At 36.9% G+C, this 26,359-nt stretch overlaps 2 protein-coding genes across 2 annotated transcripts in view; one reads left to right on the plus strand and one right to left on the minus strand.

The window, feature by feature from the left end:
- Positions 1-13,911, minus strand: part of LRRTM3 (leucine rich repeat transmembrane neuronal 3) — a 181,965-nt gene extending 168,054 nt beyond the window's left edge. The window contains exons 1-2 of the mRNA XM_060082666.1: positions 13,821-13,911; positions 9,638-11,169 (exon numbers count right to left, since the gene is read on the minus strand). Coding sequence (XP_059938649.1) covers positions 9,638-11,169; positions 13,821-13,911 — 1,623 coding nt within the window. The remainder of the gene's footprint in view (positions 1-9,637; positions 11,170-13,820) is intronic.
- Positions 1-26,359, plus strand: part of CTNNA3 (catenin alpha 3) — a 1,652,440-nt gene that overhangs the window by 692,182 nt on the left and 933,899 nt on the right. The window lies entirely within an intron of this gene.

Genomic DNA, 26,359 nt, shown 5'->3' on the forward strand with positions numbered 1-26,359 from the left:
CACATGCCACAGAGAGGCTGGGCCCGTGAGCCATGGCTGCTGAGCCTGTGCGTCTGGAGCCTGTGCTCTGCAACGGGAGAGGCCACAACAGTGAGAGGCCCGTGTACCACACACACACAAAAAAATGTACATGCAGATTATATAAATAAAAAGTTGACAATAACCTTATAATAATTAACAGAAAATCAGTTCAACAGACATCTACTATGAATAAAAGTCTATGACCAATCACCACTGGATGAAAGAAAAGAAGAGATAGTTCCTTTCCTCAAAAAGGGTATGAAAACACATTAATAACTCTAACATAAGGCAGCCTGTGTTATTGTCTCCAGTAGACATACAAAATATCATGGAAAACAGGGAAGGGCAAGCAAGATTAAGAAGACTTCTAGAGTGAGTGGAATTTGAATTGGATCTGTTATAAGAAGACTCAGAGATTGACAGGAGGACTTGGAAGGGAGAGGAAAGTCATTTCTCACAAAGGAAATAGCTTGAGCAAAAGCACAGAGGTAGGAAAGCACTTCAATAACTGTCCAGTTGTTAGAGCATGGGGAATAATGTGGAAATAAAGGTAGGGAGGTAGTTGGGCTTTGATGGGAGGTTTAGGATTTTGGTCTTATGTACCACATTACTCTTCAGTATTACTCATGTGCCTAGTTGCCCCTGAGCTTATGGCAGTTAAGATTCTATTTCTTGAAAGTCTGCCAGATATCTGTTTGTTATTCCATGCAAAAATAGATAGTGGAATACAGCTATTAAAGCATTCTGTTATACTGAAATTTTTAGCAATTAGAGCTAATAAAGGGATGGAGAAGGTTACGATTATATGCCAAACTTTATACTAAGTGATTTCATCTAAGTCATCTTATTTAATCATCTAGGAACTTTATGAGTATTAAATTAAATAATTAAATTAAATTAAGTAATACATGCAATGTGCCAAAACAAAGTACATAAAAATATTCAAGAAATGCTGATTCTTTGCCCTGTTGTGACAATCCTGTGATGATTATATTATTTTACACATTTTTATTTTTAAGATGAAGAAGCTAACACTCAAGACTTTGCAGTTATTAAGTCCCAGAACCAGAATTCAAACTGGTTCATCCTGTATCCATAGCCCACGTTCTTTATTGTATACAATATTGTCTCTCCATGGAGAAAAACTAAGGAGAAAGCCTGTGTATAATGGTAATTCACTGAAGAGATTTCTCAAACTATAGTTTAGTGAATGAAACATGGATTATTTGTCCTGCCTTGGTTCCTTTGGGAAGGGCCAACTTCATGTTTGAGAAAAATATAGAGGTATCTATGTAGGATGATTTCAGAGGTGTTTGTAAAGCACATTTGCCCTCAAAGCATAGCCCCTGCTCTTAGTATATGACTTTCTCACCTTTAGCAAAAGGTTTTTATCCCCATTTAGGTGTAAGTGTCCTTGGAATCGATAATGATGCTAGTTGAGATCTGGGGATACATATTGGGTAAGAAATAAGGAACCAAGAGAGCCCTGGGTAGCACTGGATGGAGGAATTTCAGTATGGATAATCCTAAGTGGAGAAAAGGCATGGGAATGGAGGCAGGGAAGACAGAAGGCACACATCCCAGACTTGACTAGATTGAACTCTAGAGACAAACCCAGTCCATTTGTCTGATCACTCCAATCACAAAACTGATGAATTACGCTGTGACTTTCTGACAGGATCAAAATTTGAGTGGGGAGTCTAGAAGAGCAGGCAAAGTGATACAACAAAAGCATTGGGAAAAGATCTGCAGGCAGAAAACAAAACAAAACAACTAAAAAACAAACAAAAGAAACCTCCGTGTTAGAAGTGGGAAAATGTAAGAAATGTGAAGTTTAAATTCAAGAATATGATGGGAAACATGGAGGGTAAAACAGATGTCAGGAAAGTGAAATACAGGATGTTCATTATTTAGTATTATTTTTAAAATTAAGAAATAAATAACATGATTTTTAGACTCTCTTTTTTTTGGTCTATCTTGACCTTTTCATTTTAATTTATAGCTAGCTTAATGGTTTTGCATTTCAGTGTAAACTAAGACCCCGCACATCTCTGTGTGTTCAACCATAAAGACAACCAAAGTGAAGTCCATAAAAATATATGTAGATTTTTACATTTTACTACTCAATCGTCCCTGTAAAAGTCCATAGAACTAAGTGCATGTTGCCTTTTAATGACATAAAATAGGCTGGAGTGAGTGCCACAGGCTGGGAAGATGACTACACTAGCAGATCAGAATTTAACTAGCAGAGGGATACCCTAATGGTAAATTACTGGAAATCATTACCTAATGGAGCTGGAGGTGTATAATTTGGCTTGAGAAGCCTTGTGAGGGTAGGGTATGAATTATTTTAGGGCAATCCTATAAAGAGGGACAAGATTTAAGATTAATGGATGAAATTTATCAGAGGACAGAGTCAATATAGGGACTCTGTCCTTATATTAAGAAAAAAAACTATATACACATTCCTGGCACATAATAAGTCAAGTACACAAAAATACACATAAACATAAACAAATATGTGATAAAATGTGAATAATCCTATAGGAAGGACATGGATTCTTTTTTTTCCCTAAGCATCTAAAACATGTCTAACTTGGTGGGAAACATAAAATACTTATGTATATATATATGTCCTGTGCCATATTAAACAGATCTTTAATTATTCCATTTTAATTGTAATTCAGTGATGTTACCTAACCTTCCTTAGGGTAAATGGCAGTACTCCAACCAAATATTTGTACCTTTTAACTTTAAAATTTCATACAAATTGTGCAGAATCCCTTTCATAAATTGATGAAAAACAAGCCAACACTGATACTAAAGTATCAAGTTAGTTTTTAAACTTCTTTCACTGTGGTAAGTTATAACAGGTTTATCAGAGACTTTAAAGTCACTCAGCTACTTCAAGATCAACATGGTATGTCCTACAAGTTTCCTTTAAACATTCTTATGAGATGGTGGTTGACTGCATCAAAAATCATGTTCCTTTTTTCAGAGAGTACAACAGATCAAACTTAATGACAAGAAGCACTTTTTAGCTATGTGTATGGACCACCCAGTTGAAGCCATGAACACCACTGGATAGTATAGCTTCACTATACTGTAGCGTCACTGTCTGAAAACATTTTCTTTTTTACCCCCACTTCATCAATAAGTTTGAGCTCCAAGAGTGCTGAATAAGGATTTATTTTTAACTGAAGTCCTTTGCTCTTTACTGGCAAAATGTATTTTACATCCTGGATAGATGTAATTAGTGCAATGAAGATTCAATAGAAGTTGCCTTTGCTAAATGGGGTCTTTGCCTTATCATTTTATTCGTGAGGCCCCCCAAATTTACATTTCATCCCTGAAAGGCAAAATTCTGATTGTTGATATGTGTTTTTGATTGATAACATATAGTTGAGTATTCCCATTCATAAAGTCTTATGTTTTGTTTCTAGGAGTTATTTAATTGTTAATTCAACTATATTTCTTCTTTCCTCCACTGCAAATCAAAAGGTACTGTAGAGGTGGTTTGTAAGCTATAGGGAAAAGGGGGAAGGGTCAGCCAGACTTACATTTTGTTTTATGGTCTAACATTTTTTATTGAAGATAGGATGCTCCTTTGAGTAAGATGACCAATTGTGTTGATTTATATGAGGCAAGACCTTTTTTGTGTGATATAGGAAGTAGAGAACAACAATTTAAAAGTGGGATAAAAGAATAACTGAAATTTTTTCCTGGGTCAGGGGGAAATGGGAGTCCCTGAAAATAAGGTATAAAGAATTATCAAAAAAGTAATCAATTTGCATTATAACATTTGCTGGATAGGTCAAGAGAGAAGCTCTTTTTCTTTTTTTCTCTTTTTTTCAATAAAATGGATTATTATTGCATATGAAGTTTCTGCTATTAGAAAGTACAGTTGTTAAAAAGATTCCCTATGCTTGGTCTTACATTGTGACCCAGATAGTCTTGTTCTCTCTGTGTTCCTGAAATTCTCCTCACATGTTCAGGAGACCTAACTCAAGAACATGTACCAATAATCCTATGAAGGTAAAGCAGAATAAAATTAAAAAATGCTTTTTCCACTGAAAACCCATCATCCTCTCTCTGTTCTCAAGAGATTTCATAGGAACTCAGCTATCAAAGAGGATGGTTTTCTACTTAAATTATAAGAATTTTGGAAACACGTCTGCTACATCATACTTGGTAAGAAAAGCTACATCCAGTAGAGAGAAATTTTTGATTACACTGGTCATTTTTTTGATGAAAGGCCCAAAAAGAGTACTCTTAAGTATTTAATTTTGCATAAATGAATAGGTTATAACTCATAAAAAAGCCTTTGTATTTTTATGTTACTTTTTTTTAATCCAGTGATTTTCAACAGTAATAACTGGTAAAGTCAATAATAATTTCTATACTAGGAGGAAATTTTGGATAATCTTTCATTGGGGGAAAAAAAGAAACAACAGAGTAGATGTCATGTAATCGATACCTGGAATATGTGCTAATCCCACTGTAACATGTGAAAAGCAATTACTTTTTGCTCAATAATGATATCTTGCCATAAATGTTATATTTATAAGGTATAAAGTCGACAAGGGCTCAAAATAGTGATACTGAAGAGGGTCAGGGCAAGTAACCTATGTTAATTGAAAACCTTTTTTATAATGATCTTTTTTGGGACCCAATTAGAATTTTGATTTAGTTTGATAAGCTCTGGTTGGTGTCTATTTATGTTTATTGTACATTGCGGTCATTATTGATATGGGATGGAAGAAACTGTTTTTATGGAAAATAAACATCAAAGGCAAATTAAGTTATAGACTCACTGCCAAGTCTCAGAATTCATATTAATGTAAAGTGGATTTAGGCTTCTGTTACATAGAGGTTAGTAATGTCTTTTTAACCCAGGCCAAACATAGAACACTGGCAAACATAACTGATTATCTCACTAAATGCTTTTTGAAAATAATAGATAGTTGCCATTTTAGAGTTTACAAAGTGTTGCTCACATTTTGTCCTCCCAGTAACCATGTGAAGTCAATAATTTTGCCCGTTTTACAGACGAGTGACTTCAAGTTCAGAAAAGCTAAGGAATTTCCTCAGGATTATTTGATTTGCAAGTGTGAGAGAAATTTGAATCTAAGGCCTATACTCTATTATTTACATGGCCATGATATGTTCCTTAAATCAAAAGAATCATAATCTGTTTTTATGTAGACTTTCTCTGTAATATTTCTACTGTATTCTAACCAACTGTGCAAAAATCAACAATGATTTTGAAGAGTAGGCAAAAGTTGGTCCAATTCTATAGGCTATTATGGCTAGATTCTAGAAAGTCTTACTTTCACCTGTGTATTATCTTATTAGTTTTCAAGAGTCATTTAATACAACCTACTTGGCTTTCATCAGTTCTGTTTCTCTTACAACATTTGTAATTAAAATCCACTGATATTACTTTTTGTGTTCATGATTTATTCCAGCTGCCTCTGATTTTTGATGTAGGTAGCTAAGAGAATACAAGTATAGCAAAATTCCATGGGTTTGCATGAAATCCAGATTCTAATGAGAATCCAGGGAAAGGGAATAAAAGAGGCAACACAGTTTCTGAATTTTTCATTTCTCATGGCTCAGTTCTCATTTGTCATGTCTGGAACTCATTTTGTCTTAGGCTTCATGGCCTGATGCTGTTTCTGATGCTAGTTTAATCCACACTTTAAATAAACTAGTTAAGTTCTCTTCTTGGTAAATGTCAAGGGAAGAGAAGGTATTTCATGCACCTACAGCATCCTAAAAATCCTTGCCAAATCTACAAATCTGACTCTGCATTATCCTTCCCCAGAAGGAGAGCATAATTTCATTATCTATGAATCATCACCTCTTAGACTGTAACATCATTGTCAGAGAGCCTAATAGAACAGTGTTCAGCTAACTGAAAAGGGGGAGGGAGGGAGAGAGCACTGGGGCAAAGCACAGGTCACTGGCATGATAACAAACTGGAGAGTTCTAGAGCTGGATGGGGAGGCCTCCCTCACTCCACAGCTCAGACACTCCTGACTGGTAAATAACTGGTGCTGGTTCTTTCAGTATTAATATTGAAATTTGTTTTCCCCAACTTAAATTATATTTCAGTATTGTGCCTATGGAAAATATTCTCACTTAATGAAAATATCAGAATATTTGGCCAATGTTGATGATTATAAATACTTTAAAAAATATTTCTTATCGATTTTTGTTGCATTATTACTTGCTCTTCATCTTTGGATACTTATTTCTAGCCCTTAGTTCCAGTTCTATGGCCTCTGGGCATTACTAAATAAGTCAATATACATAATATAACTTAAAAAATTGTACTATAACCATGTTTCCAAGGGATATGAACTAAATAAAATTAAAATCTGATTCATGGATTGAAAACCATATGTTGTAAACCACATTTATTTACATAAGGGTTCAGGATAAAAAACTAAACAAAATGTCTGAATAGCTGTGATTAGTCTAACCAGCCACTGGAGGTCACTGATGCTCCACAGAAATACAGTCTATTGCCTGTCTATTTAGGCAGTTGACTCACTGAATCAAGAAAAAAATGGTTTAAATTCTTTGAAAAGATGTAATGTCAACATCCTTGGAAAATATAAACTCATTTAAAAGGAATATATCTTGCATAATTATTGCTTGGAAGACTGGCACTTGGACTATTAACTCTATGCTGCAGTAGCACTATGCGTACCAGGGCTTATAAAAATTTGGGGATAAAACCCATACAGTTCAGAGACTAAACTGTATTTCCTCTCTCCCTGGTAAAGCATTCAAAGACTGAATCTATTCTGCATTGATGCATCTCTGCTGTGTATTTCAACAGGTCAGGCTGTTTATTTAAATGTTGTCATCTTTGAGGAAAGTCAGACACAATATAAATTTGGAATAGAAAATGAAATATCAATTATATTTTTCTAATATGCAATGAGTTTTTAAATACTTATGAGAATAGATTTATGGTGTGCAGTCTAAAAAGTGCCATGGGGTGGTGGTGAGGATGATGACTTTTGAGCAGGAGAACATTCATTCACCAGTTGGCTTTGTTAAATTTATAGTGGTGAACTAGTGATTGTCTAACCTACAAGAATTATGTACTGAGAACTAAAGAAGCTTCATTCCCAAAGAGAGGGAAAAGACTTTTTTTTGTAATTCCATGTACTGAATCAAAATTGCTTTTACAATCTAAGGGATTTTATTTTGGTTCTTCTCTATTATTAAATTTATATGTAGTTAAAGTTAGGCATTAAAAAATGACCAACCTTCAAAATTTTGGTCATTCATGTAATCTTAACACACCAAGTGGCTTTGAATTTTAGAAACACTTTTAATACAGCAAACATATTTTATATATACTAGCAGTACCACAGCATCAAGTTTTTGCAAGAGTTTGAAAATATGAATATAAATATGCCTTGCCCAAATTTATTTGGTATCCATGACAAATGAGGCAGAAGGTCAAGTCAAAGAATAAAAATGGGCTTTTTCACTTTAACACTGCATTTAATTAAAACAATCATGTTTAGTACAGGTAAAAATGAGGCTGACCAAAGAAAATTTTGTTTTTAGATGTAATATGTATTTACTGACATTTTATGAAAAATGTGAAATTACAACTTCAGTGAAAAACATCGCAGTGGTTTCAGTCATCCAATTCATTGTACTATAAGGAAGTATCTGCATTATTAATCAATTGGGAATCCATGACTATTTACCATTAATAAATGTATATCCAACAGTTATTCATGGACAAGTATATTGTAGCTATGATGCTTTTCTGAACTGGTATCTATTTTAAGATTTAATCAAAATCAAAGTACAGTTCCTTGAGAAATCTACTTTCGAGGCTCCTTTTTCTTTATTGCTTATAAAAGTATGATTTTTATAATCTGGCTTCTTTGCAATTATATCTCATGGTGACTTGCCTAGATTTTTCCTCTCAGAATATGAAAAGCCTCCAAACTATATAAAAATGCTGGTAAAAATAGCCATTTACTTTTTCTTTTTTGCTGCAGTGATTCTGTTTTGAAAGAACAGGGGCATGGTTAAAGATATAAAGCTTGACAAGCCAAATTAAATGAAACGGGCTCAATGTTGCAATTCCTGATTTTTACTCCTTTAATAGAATTCTTCATTTTGGAGGATGAAAGAGAATACTGGCTAAAGACATTTTTCTAAAATCTAAATGAACTGTAGTCGAAGTTACTTAAATACAGAAGCTGTGATATTTGTGCTGCAGGCAATAAACTTTCACCACTGACATAAAAACATGCATGCAGCTTGCAGATTGCCAACAGGGTCTGTACAGAATCATACTGATGAATGGAGTTCACAATATAGATGAACAAGGGGACACTGTAACATCAACAATAGAAAAGCAAAAGACAACTGCCATGGGGTTGGTCTTTTGTCCTGTAAGATTTATTTTATACGTTTATTAAGGTGTTGTCAAAACTATTCTTTTCAACGAGGCTGTCGGTGGTGGAAAGCGTGTCTTGGAATGTGTTCTCTTTACACCTCTGAATGAAGTGTCTGTCATCAGGGAACTGGTGTGTGTGCAGAGCATAGAGTGGAACACAACAGGACAGCCTGACAACTCCCAAACAGAAGAACAGACAGAGCTCATAATTCCACTGCCTATATTAGGGTCCTTAAAAGAGCTGGAAAGAGAAATTTTGGTAAGCTTCCCACCACATGCATTTAGCAAGCTGCATTCCCATTTGCAAGCCTCATCTCTGAAAACTCCTTAAAGTAAAGAGCAGTGGAGAAATCTGCCTCCTGCCTATTTTATTTATTTATTTATTCATTTATTTACTTATTTTGTAAATGTGGAGGCTAGAAGAAATTGACAGTGAAACCTCTAGTCTGATTTTACAGAGATGAGTTTCAGAGACAAGGCTTCAGGTCTAAAACTTTGTATTTTTACGGTCTCCTCACATTTTGCAGTTGTCTACTTGCAGCATTTTAACCCTTCAACAGTTTTCCCTAGGCTTGCTTTATTGTAATTCAAACACCTCTGGAAACTGCTCGTGGTGCTGCTTTAACAGAGCACCATCTTTCGATAGTTTCCTGCAGTTTTCTTTTTAAGCTAGGCATTGTTTTAAGGCTGCCCCTAAATGTCCTATAATCAAGTCCTCTCCTAGAAGCAGTTCAGGCTCCAAGTACCTGGGATCATTCACTTTTTCCTTGATTTGCCAATGAACTGCAAACCTTCTAGGACTATAGATTTGGTCTTGCCAGAAGGAGGATAACAGCCGATGTGAAGGATTACTTATGAAAGAAGTTTTATCTTAAAACAAGTGTGACATTAATGGAATCAGTAAAGGGTCTTATACAATAGGCATTAAATTAAAGCAGAGTTCAAGCTTCACATTGATTGTGGTATTTAAATTTCAATGGGTTAATTATGTATGAAAGTAAAAGGACCAGTATTATGAATGTACTAAAACGGACAGGGAAGGACCTTGCCAGCGAAGTGAGAGGGAGAGGGGTAGGGAGAGGGGCACCACATTCCCTTTATAGTCACCAGAGTTCAATAAAGCACCACTTATTTCCCAGCTTTTAAGAGCGCTTTTATCACAATGGTTCATACCTCACACTCCCTGGAGCCCGATTTGTTATAGGTGCAGGGTCCCGTCCCATTCAGCAGCATCTCGCTGGTCTCCGTGTTGGTGGGTTTATAATCTACATAAAATTCCTGGGTGCTGGGAGTCATTTGCTTTAGGGACTGTCTTTTCTTTTTCCTGTGCCTTCGCATGAGGGAGCGCTGCTGCAGCTGCTTCATGCTGGCAGGGTACCGCTTCCACGACACATAGATAACGAGAAGGATGACGAGCACAGACAGGAAAAGGGCCACGCTCCCTGCGATGATTTTATGGAAAGAGATGTGCTCAGTGTCAGCATCGGTCTCTGGGCCAGGCTCCGTGGCTCCCACTGTGGGGGGCAAAGGGGGTTTGCTCTCATGCTTCGGCCTGGGGAGCTTGGGCTTAAATGTCGGCTTTGGGAGAGCCCTGGCCAGATCAAACCTCTCCGTGGTACTTTTGCCACAGATGCTGTAGTTCTTTACTGCATCGATAACATTTACTCCTTGCAGCTCTTTGGGACTGGCACAGATAATTGTATTCTCCCTCAGACCTTTAAAACTTTTCAGCCAGTTTACCAGGGAACAAATATTTCTGCTGCATTCCCATATATTCCCGGCAAGACTGATGTCATTGAGGGATATCCAAGAATCCAAAATCTCTTGACCAATAAATGTGAGCTTGTTGGAATCCAGGTTGAGGCGCTGCAGATTTGGGACACACTGGAAAACACTAGGTCCACTAAAAGCTTCGATCTCATTGCCTGATAAATCAAGCCTTTGTAATGAACTCCAGGTCCAGGACATGGTCTGTCCTATGACACTGATTTTATTCCACTGCAAGTAAAGGTTCTGAAGGCTCACCAACCTTGGGAAAAGGGCCAGATTGAGCTTAGAAAATTGATTGTGCTCCAGGTGAAGTTCTTTGAGTCTGATCATGCCTGCAAAGACATTCCTGGCTAAACTTCGGATCCGGTTATATCCCAGGTCCAAAAGTTCCAGGTTGCGGCAGTCTTGGAATATTCGCACTGGGATGGTTCTCAGGGAATTAGATCGTAAATGTAAACTCAGCAGCTTTCGCAAACCCCGAAACTGTTCAGATCCCAGAGAATGCAGCTGATTATAGGACAGATCCAAGTTCCGTAAATTTGTCACAGGTCTGAAGGTATTGTTGAGAAAATAGGAGATTCTGTTGGAGCTCAGAATCAACTCTTTGAGTCTGCGTATTCCATTAAAAGCATTCTCATCAATATTGCTGATATGGTTATGGTCAAGGTACAGCCAGGTGAGCTGGTTGAGCCCTTTAAATTGATTATACTTAAGTTTTTGAAGGCTGTTATAGCGAAGGGACAAACCTAAGCAACCAGCAGATATACTTGAGGGTATCTCCTGTAATTTCTGAGATTCACAGTATACCATTTTGCCTTCACACCTACAGCCCTTAGGGCATCCTCGTTCGGCAGAAGAAAGCATTGTCAGTAAGACAGTGGGGGCTATAACCAGTGCTACAGCTGATCCGCTCAGTAGCCTAATTACATTGAAACCTGAAAATAAAAACAACTTAGAAAAGTTATCCCCCCAAAAAAGGAATTCATTTATTTTTTAATCAAGCAAAAATAAGCATGTATTTTCTTTTTTAGAAATTTAAATCTAGATTAAAAACATTTAACATCAAATATAATCTCCTTATAATTTAAAGAGAATTGTCTTTAGGCTTTTTTTTTAATAGTTAAGCAAGGAAACATGGCAACTAAGCAATCGAATTTATAGTCTTAGAGCAGAGCAAGGTAATCTCTACAATAATTAAGGCAGAATTAATATACAGATTAGTGGATTTTTTGTTTTTTTAAGAAGAAAAGAAGAAAAATGACAAAACATACCCATCCTTTGTATTGTTCAAAGGTCGTCCTTAGGTCTTTGCTTTGGCTTAGGGGGCCACTTGCATGACAGCCCCTGTCAGCTGCACTGTAGTGAGTCAGGGTTCGCTGACACCCAGGAAGAAAAATTGGACCCCTTGGGAGATGGACCGATTTTGGAACATTATTCTTTGCCAGCCACGCAGAACACTCCAAGAACAAATAAATCCCAACACCGCATTTGCAGCAAAACATCAAAATCTTCCTAGGTAATAGGATCTTCATGAATATTACGTTTTTGCATCTTTACAGTTTTTCTTTGTGGGGGGGGGGGTGTTAAAAAAAAAAAGAAAAAAAACTGGCTTCTACAATTTCTTCTTATCGGAAAGCAAGATGTATTCCTCCAGGCAACATGAGGCTACATGAGCGGCCACATCTGTATCCCGTAGCCCAGCATTTCTGATGGTGAGCACCCACTTCAGCCACAGCGCTGCGTTGGAGCCCAGAAGGCAGGAGAGCCCCGTACCGTGCACACGCTCAGCTCACTTCTGCAGGCTGTCATTCTGAAAGCTGCTCGAACTGTTGCTTTGGTTTTAGTGAATGCAGTCTTATGTAAAGCTGCCCCCAGTGGTGAAGAACATTATGGGCATGTGCAGAAATGTCTCTCTTTTATCTTGCAAATGAGCAGGCTTTCTGTTGGAAAATGAATGATTCTTTTGGGTGGCTCAATAGGAACTGAATGGTCACCGTAATCAATAACTAGCAACATTTTCTGTAATTTCCAAGTCTTGCTTTACAATTTGGCAACGTCTTTATTGTCTGCATCCACTTAATCGCTAAACATGCGCTGCCCAGAGTTTTTCTTGAGCTTCACATTAAGTTTACAGACCGAATGTCAATTTTTCTTAACCTCAACATAGCTTTGAACTGAAATTTATAAAATGAATTATTGAGCTTTTCACAGAGAAGCATTAACTGCCTGCCCATTTGACCTCTTGGAGTCACAGAGATTATATTATACAAGGTGTCTCAGGATGCTAGAACACATACATTTTGGAGTAGAGAGGATAACTAATGACATGTAAACTAATGTGTCCAATAACCTTTCTGGTTTTCCCACAAAAGACATAATTGGTTTCATGGCTTATGACTTGGTTTGTTGTTTCGGTTGCTGTCATTTTATTTTTTTAATTAGAAGAGAAATAAGCCATATTTAGTGTGAGTACAAGAATCAAGAGATCATATGGTTCAGTTTATTGATGCTGTTGCTATTTTTTACACTAGTAATATTTATTGAGCACTTTCTAAGTGCTTTAAATGGGCTATCTTATTCTATCTGTAAACAATATTATGATGTAGGTCCCATTATAACCTTCATTTTGAAGATGAGGAAACAGAGACTTGGAAAGGTAACTTGCTCAAGGTCATATAGCAAGCAAGTGGCAGAACTGAGATTTAGAACCATAGCTCTCTTAGCTTACACCTCTATCTGCTAGATGATCCTGCTTCAGCAACATTGCTATCTTCACTTTAAAATGAGCCAAATGAAAATTATCCTAAGTAATTGTGTCAGGGAAGCTGTAATAAAATAAAATTCTTGATTTCTAGAATAGGTTTTCATAAATTTCTTTGGTATGAGTCTTCTAACAAGAATCATAAAAACTAAAGAGGAGAAGCTTAGTCTAATGATTAAGAGGATGAATTTTTCCACCTAGGTTCAAATCCTGGCTGTACTTTACCAGCTCCTTAACCTTCACTGGGTTATTTATCTTCTCTATGCATTAGTTTTCTCTTCTACAAAATGGGCATAATAACAAAATTCCATTTTGTAGAGCGTTTGAGAATTAAGTCATCTAAATATCTGTGAAGTACTTAGAATAGTAAGTTGCACATTATAAGCCCGTGTTAGCTGTTATTTGAATAATATCAACTTTACTGTATTTGCTGGTATTGCATGTTATTTAGTATTGAATATTGAGTATACTCACTTTCATTTACTCACAAACAACTACTTCAATGAATATTTTTTATATTGTTTACAGTGGATTTCTGAAATACTTTCAGTCTTGCCTTCTTTGATGAGAAGAGTTCCTAAATTTCCATCATCTCAACTTTATCTTTAAAATGAATATCTAGTGGACCATAACTAGTAATTAATGTTTGATTATTTTCTTCCCCAGAGCAGAATATGGTAACATCTGCCCCACAGAGAAAACCATTTTGTTTAAAAATAAGTGGTAATTTTATAAAAAATAAAAGTGTTAGTCTTAGTTAGATGAATTGGCTGTGGAAAACCCTGGAGAGCTTTCATATCTTCTAAGGATGAGAAGCTTGGTAACAGTCATGATAATCAAAAGGGATCCCGTAGACGTCATCCAATTCCTCAGATAGTAAGCCATTAACAGGGCAGTTTCCTCCCAAATTATTCATGCTATCAATGCACATAAAGCCCCCAGAGAGCTTGTTAAAAAGATAAATTTCCCAATCCCTCCCCCAAGATTTTGATTCAAGGGGATGGAAGAGGCTACACTTATCAACAGACTCTGATGGACAACTTGGTTTAAAAAATGCACTGTAAGGGAATGAATAAAAATAATAAATTTTCTCCTAGTAGGAAGAGAGGACATATAAATCTATGACATTGTGATATAGATTCTATGAGGACAAAAACAGTGTTTTGTCTACTTCAGTTTCCCTGAAACCTGTAATAGCACTTGGCATATTATAGATGCTCAATAAAGATTTATTGAATAAATACATTTTTTATGGGGGTCACAGGTACATTTGATGTAGGATAAACTGGTTATGTAATGCTAGTCTTGTGTACATGGGATTGATCCCTGAAAAGTTCCTTGGCCAGTGAGATTGGATAGTTTTGGAGAAAGTGTTCTTTAAAAATGTGTGTTATAAGGCAAGAAACTGGGAAGCAGAAATACTCACATGGTCAGCAAGTGATCTTCACTTTTCATGTAGACATCTCTTGTCTTCATAGTTAAACCTTAAATTTTATGAGAATAGTAAATATAGGTTTGAATATTCCCTTTGGCATATTACAACTTTTATCATCTAACATCCCAAATAGGGCTTGGCAACTTGTATCTATTAAAAAAAGACTAAAGGGAATCATATTTATAACTCCTTTATCATTTCTCTGTTGCTTGAAAGGCTCTGATTTTTCTTTTCACCATCCTTGCTTCTCCAAGGGAAGTAGCTATCCGATGTCTGTTTTGCCTAACAGCTGCAGGGGGCTGCTCTAGGATGGCCGGAGGCCCCATCAACTTTGTATTTCTTATTCTTCTCTCATTCCCTGACAGAAGCACAGATGAGCCCACTGAGAATGTAATTCTCTCACTTTGCTTTTCCTGGGAGAAATCTTCTTGGATCAGTTATGGTAAATAACATTTGCTGCTGCGTCACACACCTTGCCCTTAGTTTTTAGACATTTTCCTGGTACCTTAGCTTCTGATCTTATTTTGCTCCTTAGTTCTAACTTCACATTCACCTTTTGGATCTCAAAATTGATATTTTCTCTTAATGCTGATTATTGATCTCTTCCTCAGTAGTAATCAGTAGCCATTCTTGGATTGGGTCTGACTCCAGGCCCTCTGTGTGGCTCCTACTTTGGCACTAGCTCTTAAGCCAGTATCACCACCAGGTCTATCCTGGCTCAAGGTAATGAAGTGCCTGAAGAGGGAAGACCACTCAAAAGGCTAGTAGAGAAATCCAAAAATAAAATAGTGCAATGCTAAACTAGACTGAATACTTGAGGCTATAGAAATCACTCCCAAGACATAGAGTAATCTCTCAAAAGAAAAATAAAACCTTATATTCTAAAAGATTTTAGTAATTTGCTGGTTACTTTTTAAAGTTTATTCTCCTTTTACTTGTTGACTACAGCAAGATGATTATTTCTTACTTACCTTTCAAAAGAAGCAAAATTATACTACATTATGTATTTAGCAAATTCTTTTGCACTTAACACCACATACAGAAAAAACCATAAACTACCGGACAACTTAAATTTCCCCAATGAATCTAGGGCCTTAATGATTTATATACTTATGGAATGTAGTGTCATGTATCTAAAGACTTTTTTTTAATTGCACTGATAGTACTTCAAATAGCTTGACATATTTTGTTTAAATTGGGCAAATAAATCCAATCTTACTTATATAATGGCAAATTTCAGTCTAATATGAAACTGAATTGCCATATATAAACTTAGAAAATCAGGACTTAAAGTGGATATACAACAATGGGTTGTTCTCAGAGATTTCATCTATTTAACAGTTTGGGTACTAACTAAGTCCTAGACACGGTTCCAGACACTTAGAGTATATCAGTGTACAAAACAAAGATCTAAGCTTACATTCTGAAGGGGTAAGATGGACAATAAAAAACAAACATAAGTAGCACATTATTAGATAGTGTGTACTATAGAAAAGTAAGAAAGATAGTGAAGATTAAGAGTGGAAGGGATGAGGTGGATCGTAGTTTTAAATAGGATGGTTAGGACCACTAAGAAAGTGGCTTGAACAACCCTTGAAGGAGATGAGGTTGTTAACCTTAAATATGTATGAGGAGTGACCAGTGCAAAGGCACTCATGTTGGAGTAGATAGTGTGTTCATTGACTAGAAAAAAGGCCAGTCAGTCTTAGAGTGGTTAGAGCAAGTGGGAGAGTAATTGGAGATGAAGTCAGAGAGGGAATATACTCTAAAGGGGCAAGAGTAGTAAGGAGTAGTAAGGGAAGTCAGTAAGGAGGTTATAATACCAGTCAAGAGAGATGACTGTGGCTTGGGCCAGTATGGTAGCACTGGAAGTGGTGAGAATTGGTTAGATTCTAGATTTATGTTTAGGTAAAACCAATAGGAGTTTTTTAATGGATTAGAAGTGAAGGTATGAGATAAAGAGAGAAATTAAAGATGACTGCTGGGGCTTCCCTGGTGGCGCAGTGGTTGAGAGTCCACCTACCGATGCAGGGGACATGGGTTCGTGCCCCGGTCCGGGAAGATCCCACATGCCACGGGGCAGCTGGACCCGTGGGCCATGGCCGCTGAGCCTGTGCGTCTGGAGCTTGTGCTCCACAATGGGAGAGGCCACAACAGTGAAAGGCCCGTGTATGGCAAAAAAATAAAAATAAATAAAGATGATTGCTAGTTTTATGGGCTGAGCAACTGGAGGGATGGTACAGCCATCAGCTGCTTCTGTAGGTCAACTTCAGAGAATAACATCAAGAGTTCAACACATTTGAATTTTGTTTGAATTTCGTTCTCAACTTTCTTCAGTTTTGTGAGATTTTAATTTTTGCAAACATCTTGTTATTAGACCTCAAAGAACCATGATGTATTTTAAAATATTTTATTAAATGATTAGCAAAATTAGGCACTAACAATAGCAACATGGATTTCTATTCAGATGGTCTGGACAGTGGCAACATCTTTGCAAATTGTCTTAGAAGGCAATGGAATAAAAAGCTTTGATGAAAACTGAAAATTACATAAAGACCCGATATGGGAACATGTGGACTAAGAGTTTTAGAAAATAAATTCGGTAAATCCAAAATGTTTTTTTTAGAATAACTTAGAGAATGACACATACTTTTTATTGCATATGCCAGTTGACATTTGGAATTTGGAACTGATTCTGGCCAGTTTTCTTAGGGTCTCAGTTTGCTTATCTGCAAAATAGTACTCATAAAACTTGTGCTATGAATCTCTAAAATTTTTATTTAAGATCGAGTTCCATAATTTATATGTAAATACATTGTAGATTATAAAGTGCTACAAAATATTTCTGAAATCAGTGTACCTGTGAGAAAATTAATTTTTCTTTGAATTCTGTCTAGGTGCTCTGGTCATGAGCATATACTGGAACAAACATATATCAAGGGTCACTAACATGACCAAGGGCAGAGTCAGAATTTACTAATATTATAAAAAAAAAATTCTCAGTATTCAGTTTCTACTACAGTTTTAATATCTCAACCATTTATTATACAGCATACATCATTGACATTCTAACTTATAAAATGCTTTCACCAATAAGTGCATGTAATCTAGATGTTGTAAAGAGCTTAATGTTTTTGACTCAGCTACCCTATCATGTAATAAGATAGTCAGAATGCTGCTATAGAGTCCCTATAACTATGAAAATTTTATTTTCTTCATTTCTAATTGGTTAGAATATTCAAATGCATTTGTACATTTATAACTATATTCTGATCTTCCATCGAGGCATTAACATGTCTCTGAAATATCCTTGGTTTCCATCTGCTTGCTTCAAGGGCTCCATTAAAAACCCTGTCTGGTCACATATAGTTATAAGTGAATATGTCTGACTTAGATAAATGGATGAAGAAATTTCCAGGTCTGACCATTAAAATCGTTCCTCAGTGTATTTTTGGAATGAGGCAAATTCAAATCTACAAGATTATCCAACACATCTCCCTCTCCGTCACCTAAAGATACATTTATGCTGCAGCATCAACCCATACTCTCAGGTTTTATTGCATTCCTCACTTTTTCTTCCTACAGAGGTAGCCCTAAGCTAAATTTGAGGATAGGGAAAAATAACAAACTCTTAAAGTGTAACACTTATTGGTAGACTTCTGAAGATTGAAAAAGACTACATGACTTTGAGGAAACAATTGTTTTTTTTTTTTTTAGTGGAAATTTCAAAACATACCCAAAAGTAGTGAGTACAGTGTAATTAACATTAACAATTATCAGTATTTTACTAATTTTGTTCCACCTATCCCCACCTTCCTTCACACACATCCACAATTTATTTTTTTCTTTCTGGAGTATTTTAAAAGCAAATCTCAGAAATTCTGTCATTTTATATATGTGTGTGTGTGTGTGTGTGTGTGTGTGTGTGTGTGTGTCTGTCTGTATGTATGTATTTCAGTATGTAATTCTAACCAGTAAAGACTTTTAATTTAACCATCTAGCATTAGAACACCTAAAATATTTAATGATAAGTTCTTACAGCTGGTTTATGGTCAAGACCTAAGTTAAGCCCAAATATTGCATTTGTTTTTCATGTTTCTGAAGTCTCTCTAATTTTTTAATGCCATCAATTTATTGGGAGGTACCAGGTCATTTGAACTGTAGCTTTTTCCATGTTTTACGTTCAGATGATTACTTCCACTGTATCATTTAACTTGTAAGGAGTAAGTTTTAATGGCATACATCTTGAGCAAGAATCCATTCATTAATTTAAGCAGGATATCCAGTCCCAAATTGATACTTGGGGCATTTATTCACTCTTGGTAGCAAATTTAAGACTTCCATTAACTTTTGAGTAATGTGAGACTTAGAACTTGAAGGAAAATATGTATTTCTGTTTTGTGCTGTTTGTATTACCAGGGAATACAATAATGGGTCAAATGGCAAGTTTTCAGAGCAATAATTAAACTTAAGGTGTCATAAGTCTCGGTTGGTTTACCATTCATATTTACTAGTATTTCTGTTCTTCCCTTTCTACTGTACTTGCTTTTTTGCCCATAGTCGTCAAAAGCAATTATTTGATATTGTTCCTTGCTAAACAACCCTGCTAATTTTTATATTAATATTGGGATATTCTTCTAACAGAGGCTCAAAAAATTACTTTCAAGAGAATGGCCATCAAAATTCATTTGTAGTCATTTTATTGAGAGAAATCAGTTTTCTAACTTTTCATCTGGAACAAAGTCCATGAAGGAACATGTGGCACCAGAGCCACATTGTAAAATTTATAGTCCTATATATATTTCCAAAATTCTTATGATTTCTCACAATAGAACAAAGGAGTTTTAGAGTAACTATAGAAGTCTCTTAACCAAATTTGTATCTTAATATTTGATGTTTTACTTTGAATGATTGTATGGCTGTGCTTTGAATATAAAGTCAGTATTATTTAAATGGTATAATAATAAACATTTTGCTATATTTGCTTTACATATGTTCTGATGTACAAGTTTTTTTTAAAGAAAATATTCTGTCTTAGTCCATTTGGGCTATTGTAACAGAATGTGATAGATTGGGTGGCTTATAAACAACAGAAATGTATTTCTCACAGTTCTGGAGGCTGGGAAGTCCAAGATCAAGATGTGGTCAGATTCCATGTCTGATGAGATTGCATTCCTGCCTCCTGCTTCACAGACTGCCATCTTCTCTCTGGAACTTTACATAGCTTAAGTGGCAAGGGAGTTCTCAAGGGCCTCTTTACTAAGGACACTTATCCCATTCACCTAATCACCTCCCAAAGGTTCCACTTCCAAACACCATCACTTTGGGGATTAGCTTTCAACATACGATTTGGTGGAGGTGGAACACATTCAGTCTATAGATTTTCTATTGTACTTTTGAAGCATTATGTATAATACTTTCAATGGGTACACTAGTATATTTAAAAATTTGCCTTCTTGACAAATATATTAGAATTAAGAATTAAATCTGGGCCCTGAACAAAGATGGTGGAGTAGAAGGACCTGCTCTCACACCCTCTTGTGAGAACACCAGAATCACAACTAGCTTCTGGACAATCATCAACAGGAAGACACTGGAACTCACCAAAAAAGATACCCAACATCCAAAGACAGGAGAAACCACAATGAGACGGTAGGAGGGGCACAATCACAGTAAAATCAAATCCCATAACTGCGGAGTGGATGAATCACAGACTGGAAAAAACTAATACCACAGAAGTCCACCCACTGGAGTGAAGGTTCTGAGCCCCATGTCAGGCTTCACAACCTGGGGGTCCAGCAACAGGAGGAGGAATTCCTAGAGAATCAGACTTTGAAGGCTACTGGGATTTGATTGCAGGACTTCGACAGGACCGGGGGAAACAGAGACTCCACTCTTGGAGGGCACACACAAAGTAGCATGCGCATTGGGACCCAGGGGAAGGAGCAGTGACCCCAGAGGAGACTGAACCAGACCTACCTGCTAGTGTTGGAGGGTCTCCTGTAGAGGTGGGGGTGGCTGTGGCTCACCGTGCGGACAACTACACTAGCAGCAGAAGTTCTGGGAAGTACACCTTGATGTGAGCCCTAGCAGTGTCAGCCATTAGCCCCACCAAAGAGCCCAGGTAGGCTCCAGTGCTGGGTGGCCTCTGGCCAAACAACCAACAGGGAGGGTACCCAGCCCCACCCATCAGCAGTCAAACAGATTAAAGTTTTACTGAGCTCTGCTCACCAGAGCAACAGTCAGCTCTACCTACCACAAGTCCCTCCCATCAGGAAACTTGCACAAGCCTCTTACATAGCCTCATCCACCAGAGGGCAGACAGCAGAAGCAAGAAGAACTACAATCTTACAGCCTGTGGAACAAAAACCTCATTCACAGAAAGGTAGACAAAATGAAAAGACAGAGGTCTATGTACCAGATGAAGGAACGAGATAAAACCCCAGAAAAACAATTAAATGAAGTGGAGATAGGCAACCTTCCAGAAAAACAATTCAGAATAATGATAGTGAAGATGATTCAGGATTTCAGAAAAAGAATGGAGGCAAAGATTGAGAAGATTCAAGAAATGTTAAACAAAGACTTAGAAGAATTAAAGAACAAACAAACAGAGATGAACAATACAATAACTGAAATGAAAACTACACTAGAAGGAATCAATCACAGAATAACTGAGGCAGAAGAACAGATAAGTGACCTGGAAGACAGAATAGTGGAATTCATTGCTGCAGAACAGAATAAAGAAAAAAGAATGAAAAGAAATGAAGACAGCATAAGAGACCTCTGGGACAACATTAAATGCAAAGTCACACTATAGGGGTCCCAGAGGGAGAAGAGAGAGAGAAAGGACCTGAGAAAATATTTGAAGAGATTATAGTCGAAAAGTTCCCTAACATGGGAAAGGAAATAGCCACCCAAGTCCAGGAAGTGCAGAGAGTCCCAGGCAGCATAAACCCAAGGAGAAACACCCCGAGACACATAGTAATCAAATTGGAAAAAATCAAAGACAAAGAAAAATTATTGAAAGAAGCAAGGTAAAAACGACAAATAACATACAAAGGAACTCCCATAAGGTTAACAGCCGACTTCTCAGCAGAAACTCTACAAGCCAGAAGGGAGTGGCATGATATATTTAAAGTGATGAAAGGGAAGAAACTACAACCAAAATTACTTTACCTGGCATTGATCTCATTCAGATTTGATGGAGAAATCAAAAGCTTAACAGTCAAGCAAAAGGTAAGAGAATTCAGCACCACAAAACCACCTCTACAACAAATGCTAAAGGAACTTCTCTAAGTGGGAAACACAAGAGGAGAAAAAGACCTACAAAAACAAACCCAGGGCCTCCCTGGTGGCGCAGTGGTTAAGAGTCCGCCTGCCGATGCAGGGGATACGGGTTCGTGCCCCGGTCTGGGAGGATCCCATATGCCGCGGAGCGGCTGGGCCCGTGAGCCATGGCCGCTGGGCCTGCGCATCCGGAGCCTGTGCTCCGCAACGGGAGAGGCCACAACAGTGAGAGGCCCACATACCGCAAAAAGAAAAAAAAAAAAAAAAAACCCAAAACAATTAACAAAATGGTCATAGGAACATACATATTGATAATTACCTTAAACGTGAATGGATTAAATGCTCCAACCAAAAGATACAGGCTTGCTGAATGGATACAAAAACAAGACCCATATATATGCTGTCTACAAGAGACCCACTTCAGACCTAGGGACACATACAGACTGAAAGGGAGGGGATGGAAAAAGATATTCCATGCAAATGGAAATCAAAAGAAAGCTGGAGTAGCAATAGTCATATCAGATAAAATAGACTTTAACGTAAAGAATGTTACCAGGGGCTTCCCTGGTGGCACAGTGGTTGGGAGTCCACTTACCGATGCAGGGGACACGGGTTCGTGCCCCAGTCTGGGAGGATCCCACATGCCGCGGAGCGGCTGGGCGCGTGAGCCATGGCCGCTGAGCCTGCACGTCTGGAGCCTGTGCTCCGCAACGGGAGAGGCCACAACAGTGAGAGGCCCGCATACCACACACACACAAAAAAAGAATGTTACCAGAGACAAGGGAGGGCGCTACATAATGATCAAGGGATCAATCCAAAAAGAATATATAACAATTATGAATATATATGCACCCATCATAGGAGCACCTCAATACGTAAGGCAACAGCTAACAGCTATAAAAGAGGAAATAGACAGTAACACAATAATAGTGGGGGACTTTAACACCTCACTTACACCAATGGACAGATCAACAAACATGAAAATAAATAAGGAAACAGAAGCTTTAAATGACACCATAGACCAGATAGATTTAATTGATATTTATAGGACATTCCATCCAAAAACAGCAGATTACACTTTCTTCTCAAGTGCACACAGAACATTCTCCAGGTTAGATCACATCTTGGGTCACAAATCAAACCTCAGTTAATTTAAGAAAATTGAAATCATATCAGTCATCTTTTCTGACCACAACACTATGAGATTAGAAATGAATTACAGGGGGAAAAATGTAAAAAAACACAAACACATGGAGGCTAAACAATACGTTACTAAATAAACAAGATATCACTGAAGAAATCAAAGAGGAAATCGAAAAATACCTAGAGACAAATGACAATGAAAACACGACTATCCAAAACCTATGGGATACAGCAAAAGCAGTTCTAAGAGGGAAGGTTATAGCTATACAAGCCTACCTCAAGGAACAAGAAAAATCTCAAATAAACAATCTAATTTTACACCGAAAGGAACTAGAGAAATAAGAACAAACAAAACCCAAAGTAGACAGAAGGAAAGAAATCATAAAGATCAGAGCAGAAATAAATGAAATAGAAACAAAACAATAGCAAAGACCAATAAAACTAAAATATGGTTCTTTGAGAAGACAAACAAAATTGGTAAACCACTAACCAGACTCATCAAGAAAAAGAGGGAGAGGAGTCAAATCAATAAAATTAGAAATGAAACAGGAGAAGTTACAACAGACACCGCAGAAATACAAAGCATCCTAAGAGACTACTACAGGAAATGTATGCAAATAAAATGGATAATGTGGAAGAAATGGACAAATTCTAGGAAGGTATAACCTTCCAAGACTGAACCAGGAAGAAATAGAAAGTATGAACAGACCAATCACAAGGAATGAAATTGAAACTGTGATTAAAAATCTTCCAACAAACAAAAGTCCAGGACCAGATGGCTTCACAGGTGAATTCTATCAAACATTTAGAGAAGAGCTAACACCCATCCTTCTCAAACTCTTTCAAAATACAGAAGAGTGAGGAACACTCCCAAACTCATTTTATGAGGCCACCATCACCCAGATACCAAAACTGGACAAAGATGCCACAAAAAAATAAAACTACAGACCAGTATCACTGATGAACATCCATGTAAAAATACTCAACAAAATACTAGCAAACAGAATCAACAGCACATTAAAAGGATCATACACCATGGTCAAGTGGGGTTTATCCCAGTAATGCAAGGATTCTTCAACATACACAAATCAATCTATGTGATAATCCATATTAACAAATTGAAGAATAAAAACCATATGATCATCTGAATAGATGCAGAAAAAGCTTTTGACAAAATTCAACACCAGTTTATGATAAAAACTCTCCTGAAAGTGGGCATAGAGGGAACCTACCTCAGCATAGTAAAGGCCATATACAACAGCCCCACAGCAAACATCATTCTCAATGGTGAAAAACCGAAAGCATTTCCTCTAAGATCAGGAACAAGGCAAGGATGTCCACTCTCACCACTATTATTCAACGTAGTTTTGGAAGTCCTAGCCACAGCAATAAGAGAAGCAAAAGAAATAAAATAATACAAATGGGAAAAGAAGAAGTAAAACTGTCACTGTTTGCAGATGACATGATACTATACATAGAGAATCATAAATGTGCCACCAGAAAATGATTAGAACTAATCAATGAATTTGGTAAAGTTGCAGGATAGAAAATAAATGCATAGCAATCTCTTGCATTCCTATACACTAATGATGAAATATATGAAAGAGAAATTAAGGAAACGCTCCCATTTACCACTGCAACAAAAAGAATAAAATACCTAGGTATAAACCTACCTAGGGAGACAAAAGAACTGTATGCAGAAAACTATAAGACACTGATGAAAGAAATTAAAGATGATACCAACAGATGGAGAGATATATCATGTTCTTGGATTGGAAGAATCAATATTTTGAAAATGACTATACTACCCAAAGCAATCTACAGATCCAGTGCAATCCCTATCAAATTACCAATGGCACATTTTACAGAGCTAGAACAAAAAATCTTGAAATTTGTATGGAGACACAAAAGACCCTGAATAGCCAAAGCAGTCTTGAGGGGAAAAAACAGAGCTGGAGGAATCAGACTCCCTGACTTCAGACTATACTACAAAGCTACAGTAATGGAGACAATATGGCACTGGCACAAAAACAGAAACATAGATCAATGGAACAAGATAGAAAGCCCAGAGGTAAACCCACACAGCTACGGTCAACTGATGTATGACAAAGGAGGCAAGGATATATAATGGAGAAAAGACAGTCTCGTCAATAAGTGGTGCTGGGAAAACTGGATAGCTACATTGAAAAGAATGAAATTAGAACACTCCCTAACACCAAACACAGAAATAAACTCAAAATGGATTCAAGACCTAAATATAAGACCGGATACTATAAAACTCTTAGAGGAAAACATAGGAAGAACACTCTTTGACATAAATCACAGCAAGATCTTTTTTGATCCACCTCCTAGAGTAATGGAAATAAAAACAAAAATAAACAAATGGGACCTAATGAAACTTCAGAACTTTTGCACAGCAAAGGAAACCATAAAATGAAAATACAACCCTCAGAATGGGAGAAAATATTTGCAAATGAATCAACAGACAAAGGATTAATCTCCAAAATATATAAACAGCTCATGCAGCTCAATATTAAAAAAACAAACAACCCAATCCAAATATGGGCAGAAGACCTAAATAGACATTTCTCCATCTCCATACAGATGGCCCAGAAGCACATGAAAAGTTGCTCAATGTCACTAATTATTAGAGAAATGCAAATCAAAACTACAGTGAGGTATCACCTCACACCAGTTAGAATGGGCATCATAAGAAAATCTACAAACAGCAAATGCTGGACAGGGTGTGGAGAAAAGGGAACCCTCTTGCACTGTTGGTGGGAATGTAAATTGATACAGCCACTATGGAGAACAGTATGGAGGTTCCTTAAAAAACTAACAATAGAATTACCATATGATCCAGCAATCCCACTACTGTGCATATATCCAGAGAAAACCATAATTCAAAAAGACACATGCACCTCAATATTCATTGCAGCACTATTTACAATAGCCAGGTCATGGAAGCAACCTAAATGCCCATCGACAGATGAATGGATAAAGAAGATGTGGTACATATATACAATGGAATATTAGTCAGCCATAAAAAAGAATGAAATTGGGTCATTTGTAGAGACGTGGATGGATCTAGAGACTGTCATACAGAGTGAAGTAAGTCAGAAAGAGAAAAAAATATCATATATTAACGCATATATGTGGAACCTGGAAAAATGGTACAGGTGAACCGGTTTGCAGGGCAGTAATTGAGACACAGATGTAGAGAGCAAACGTATGGATACCTATTGGGGAAAGTGTTGAGGGGGTGTGGGTGGTGGTGTGATGAATTGGGTGATTGGGATTGACATTTATACACTGATGTGTATAAAATTGATGACTAATGAGAACCTGCTGTATAAAAAAGTAAATAAAATTCAAAAATTCAAAAGAAAAAAAAAGAATTAAATCTCCTAAGCCCCAAGTGGGGAAAGATGATAGAAATCTTGATTTGGATAAAAAAGGTTAATATTCCATTGGTTAGTTCTATTTTTGTTTCTGAAAC

This window comes from Mesoplodon densirostris, chromosome 1, assembly GCF_025265405.1.
Source record: "Mesoplodon densirostris isolate mMesDen1 chromosome 1, mMesDen1 primary haplotype, whole genome shotgun sequence".
NCBI lineage: Eukaryota > Metazoa > Chordata > Mammalia > Artiodactyla > Ziphiidae > Mesoplodon > Mesoplodon densirostris.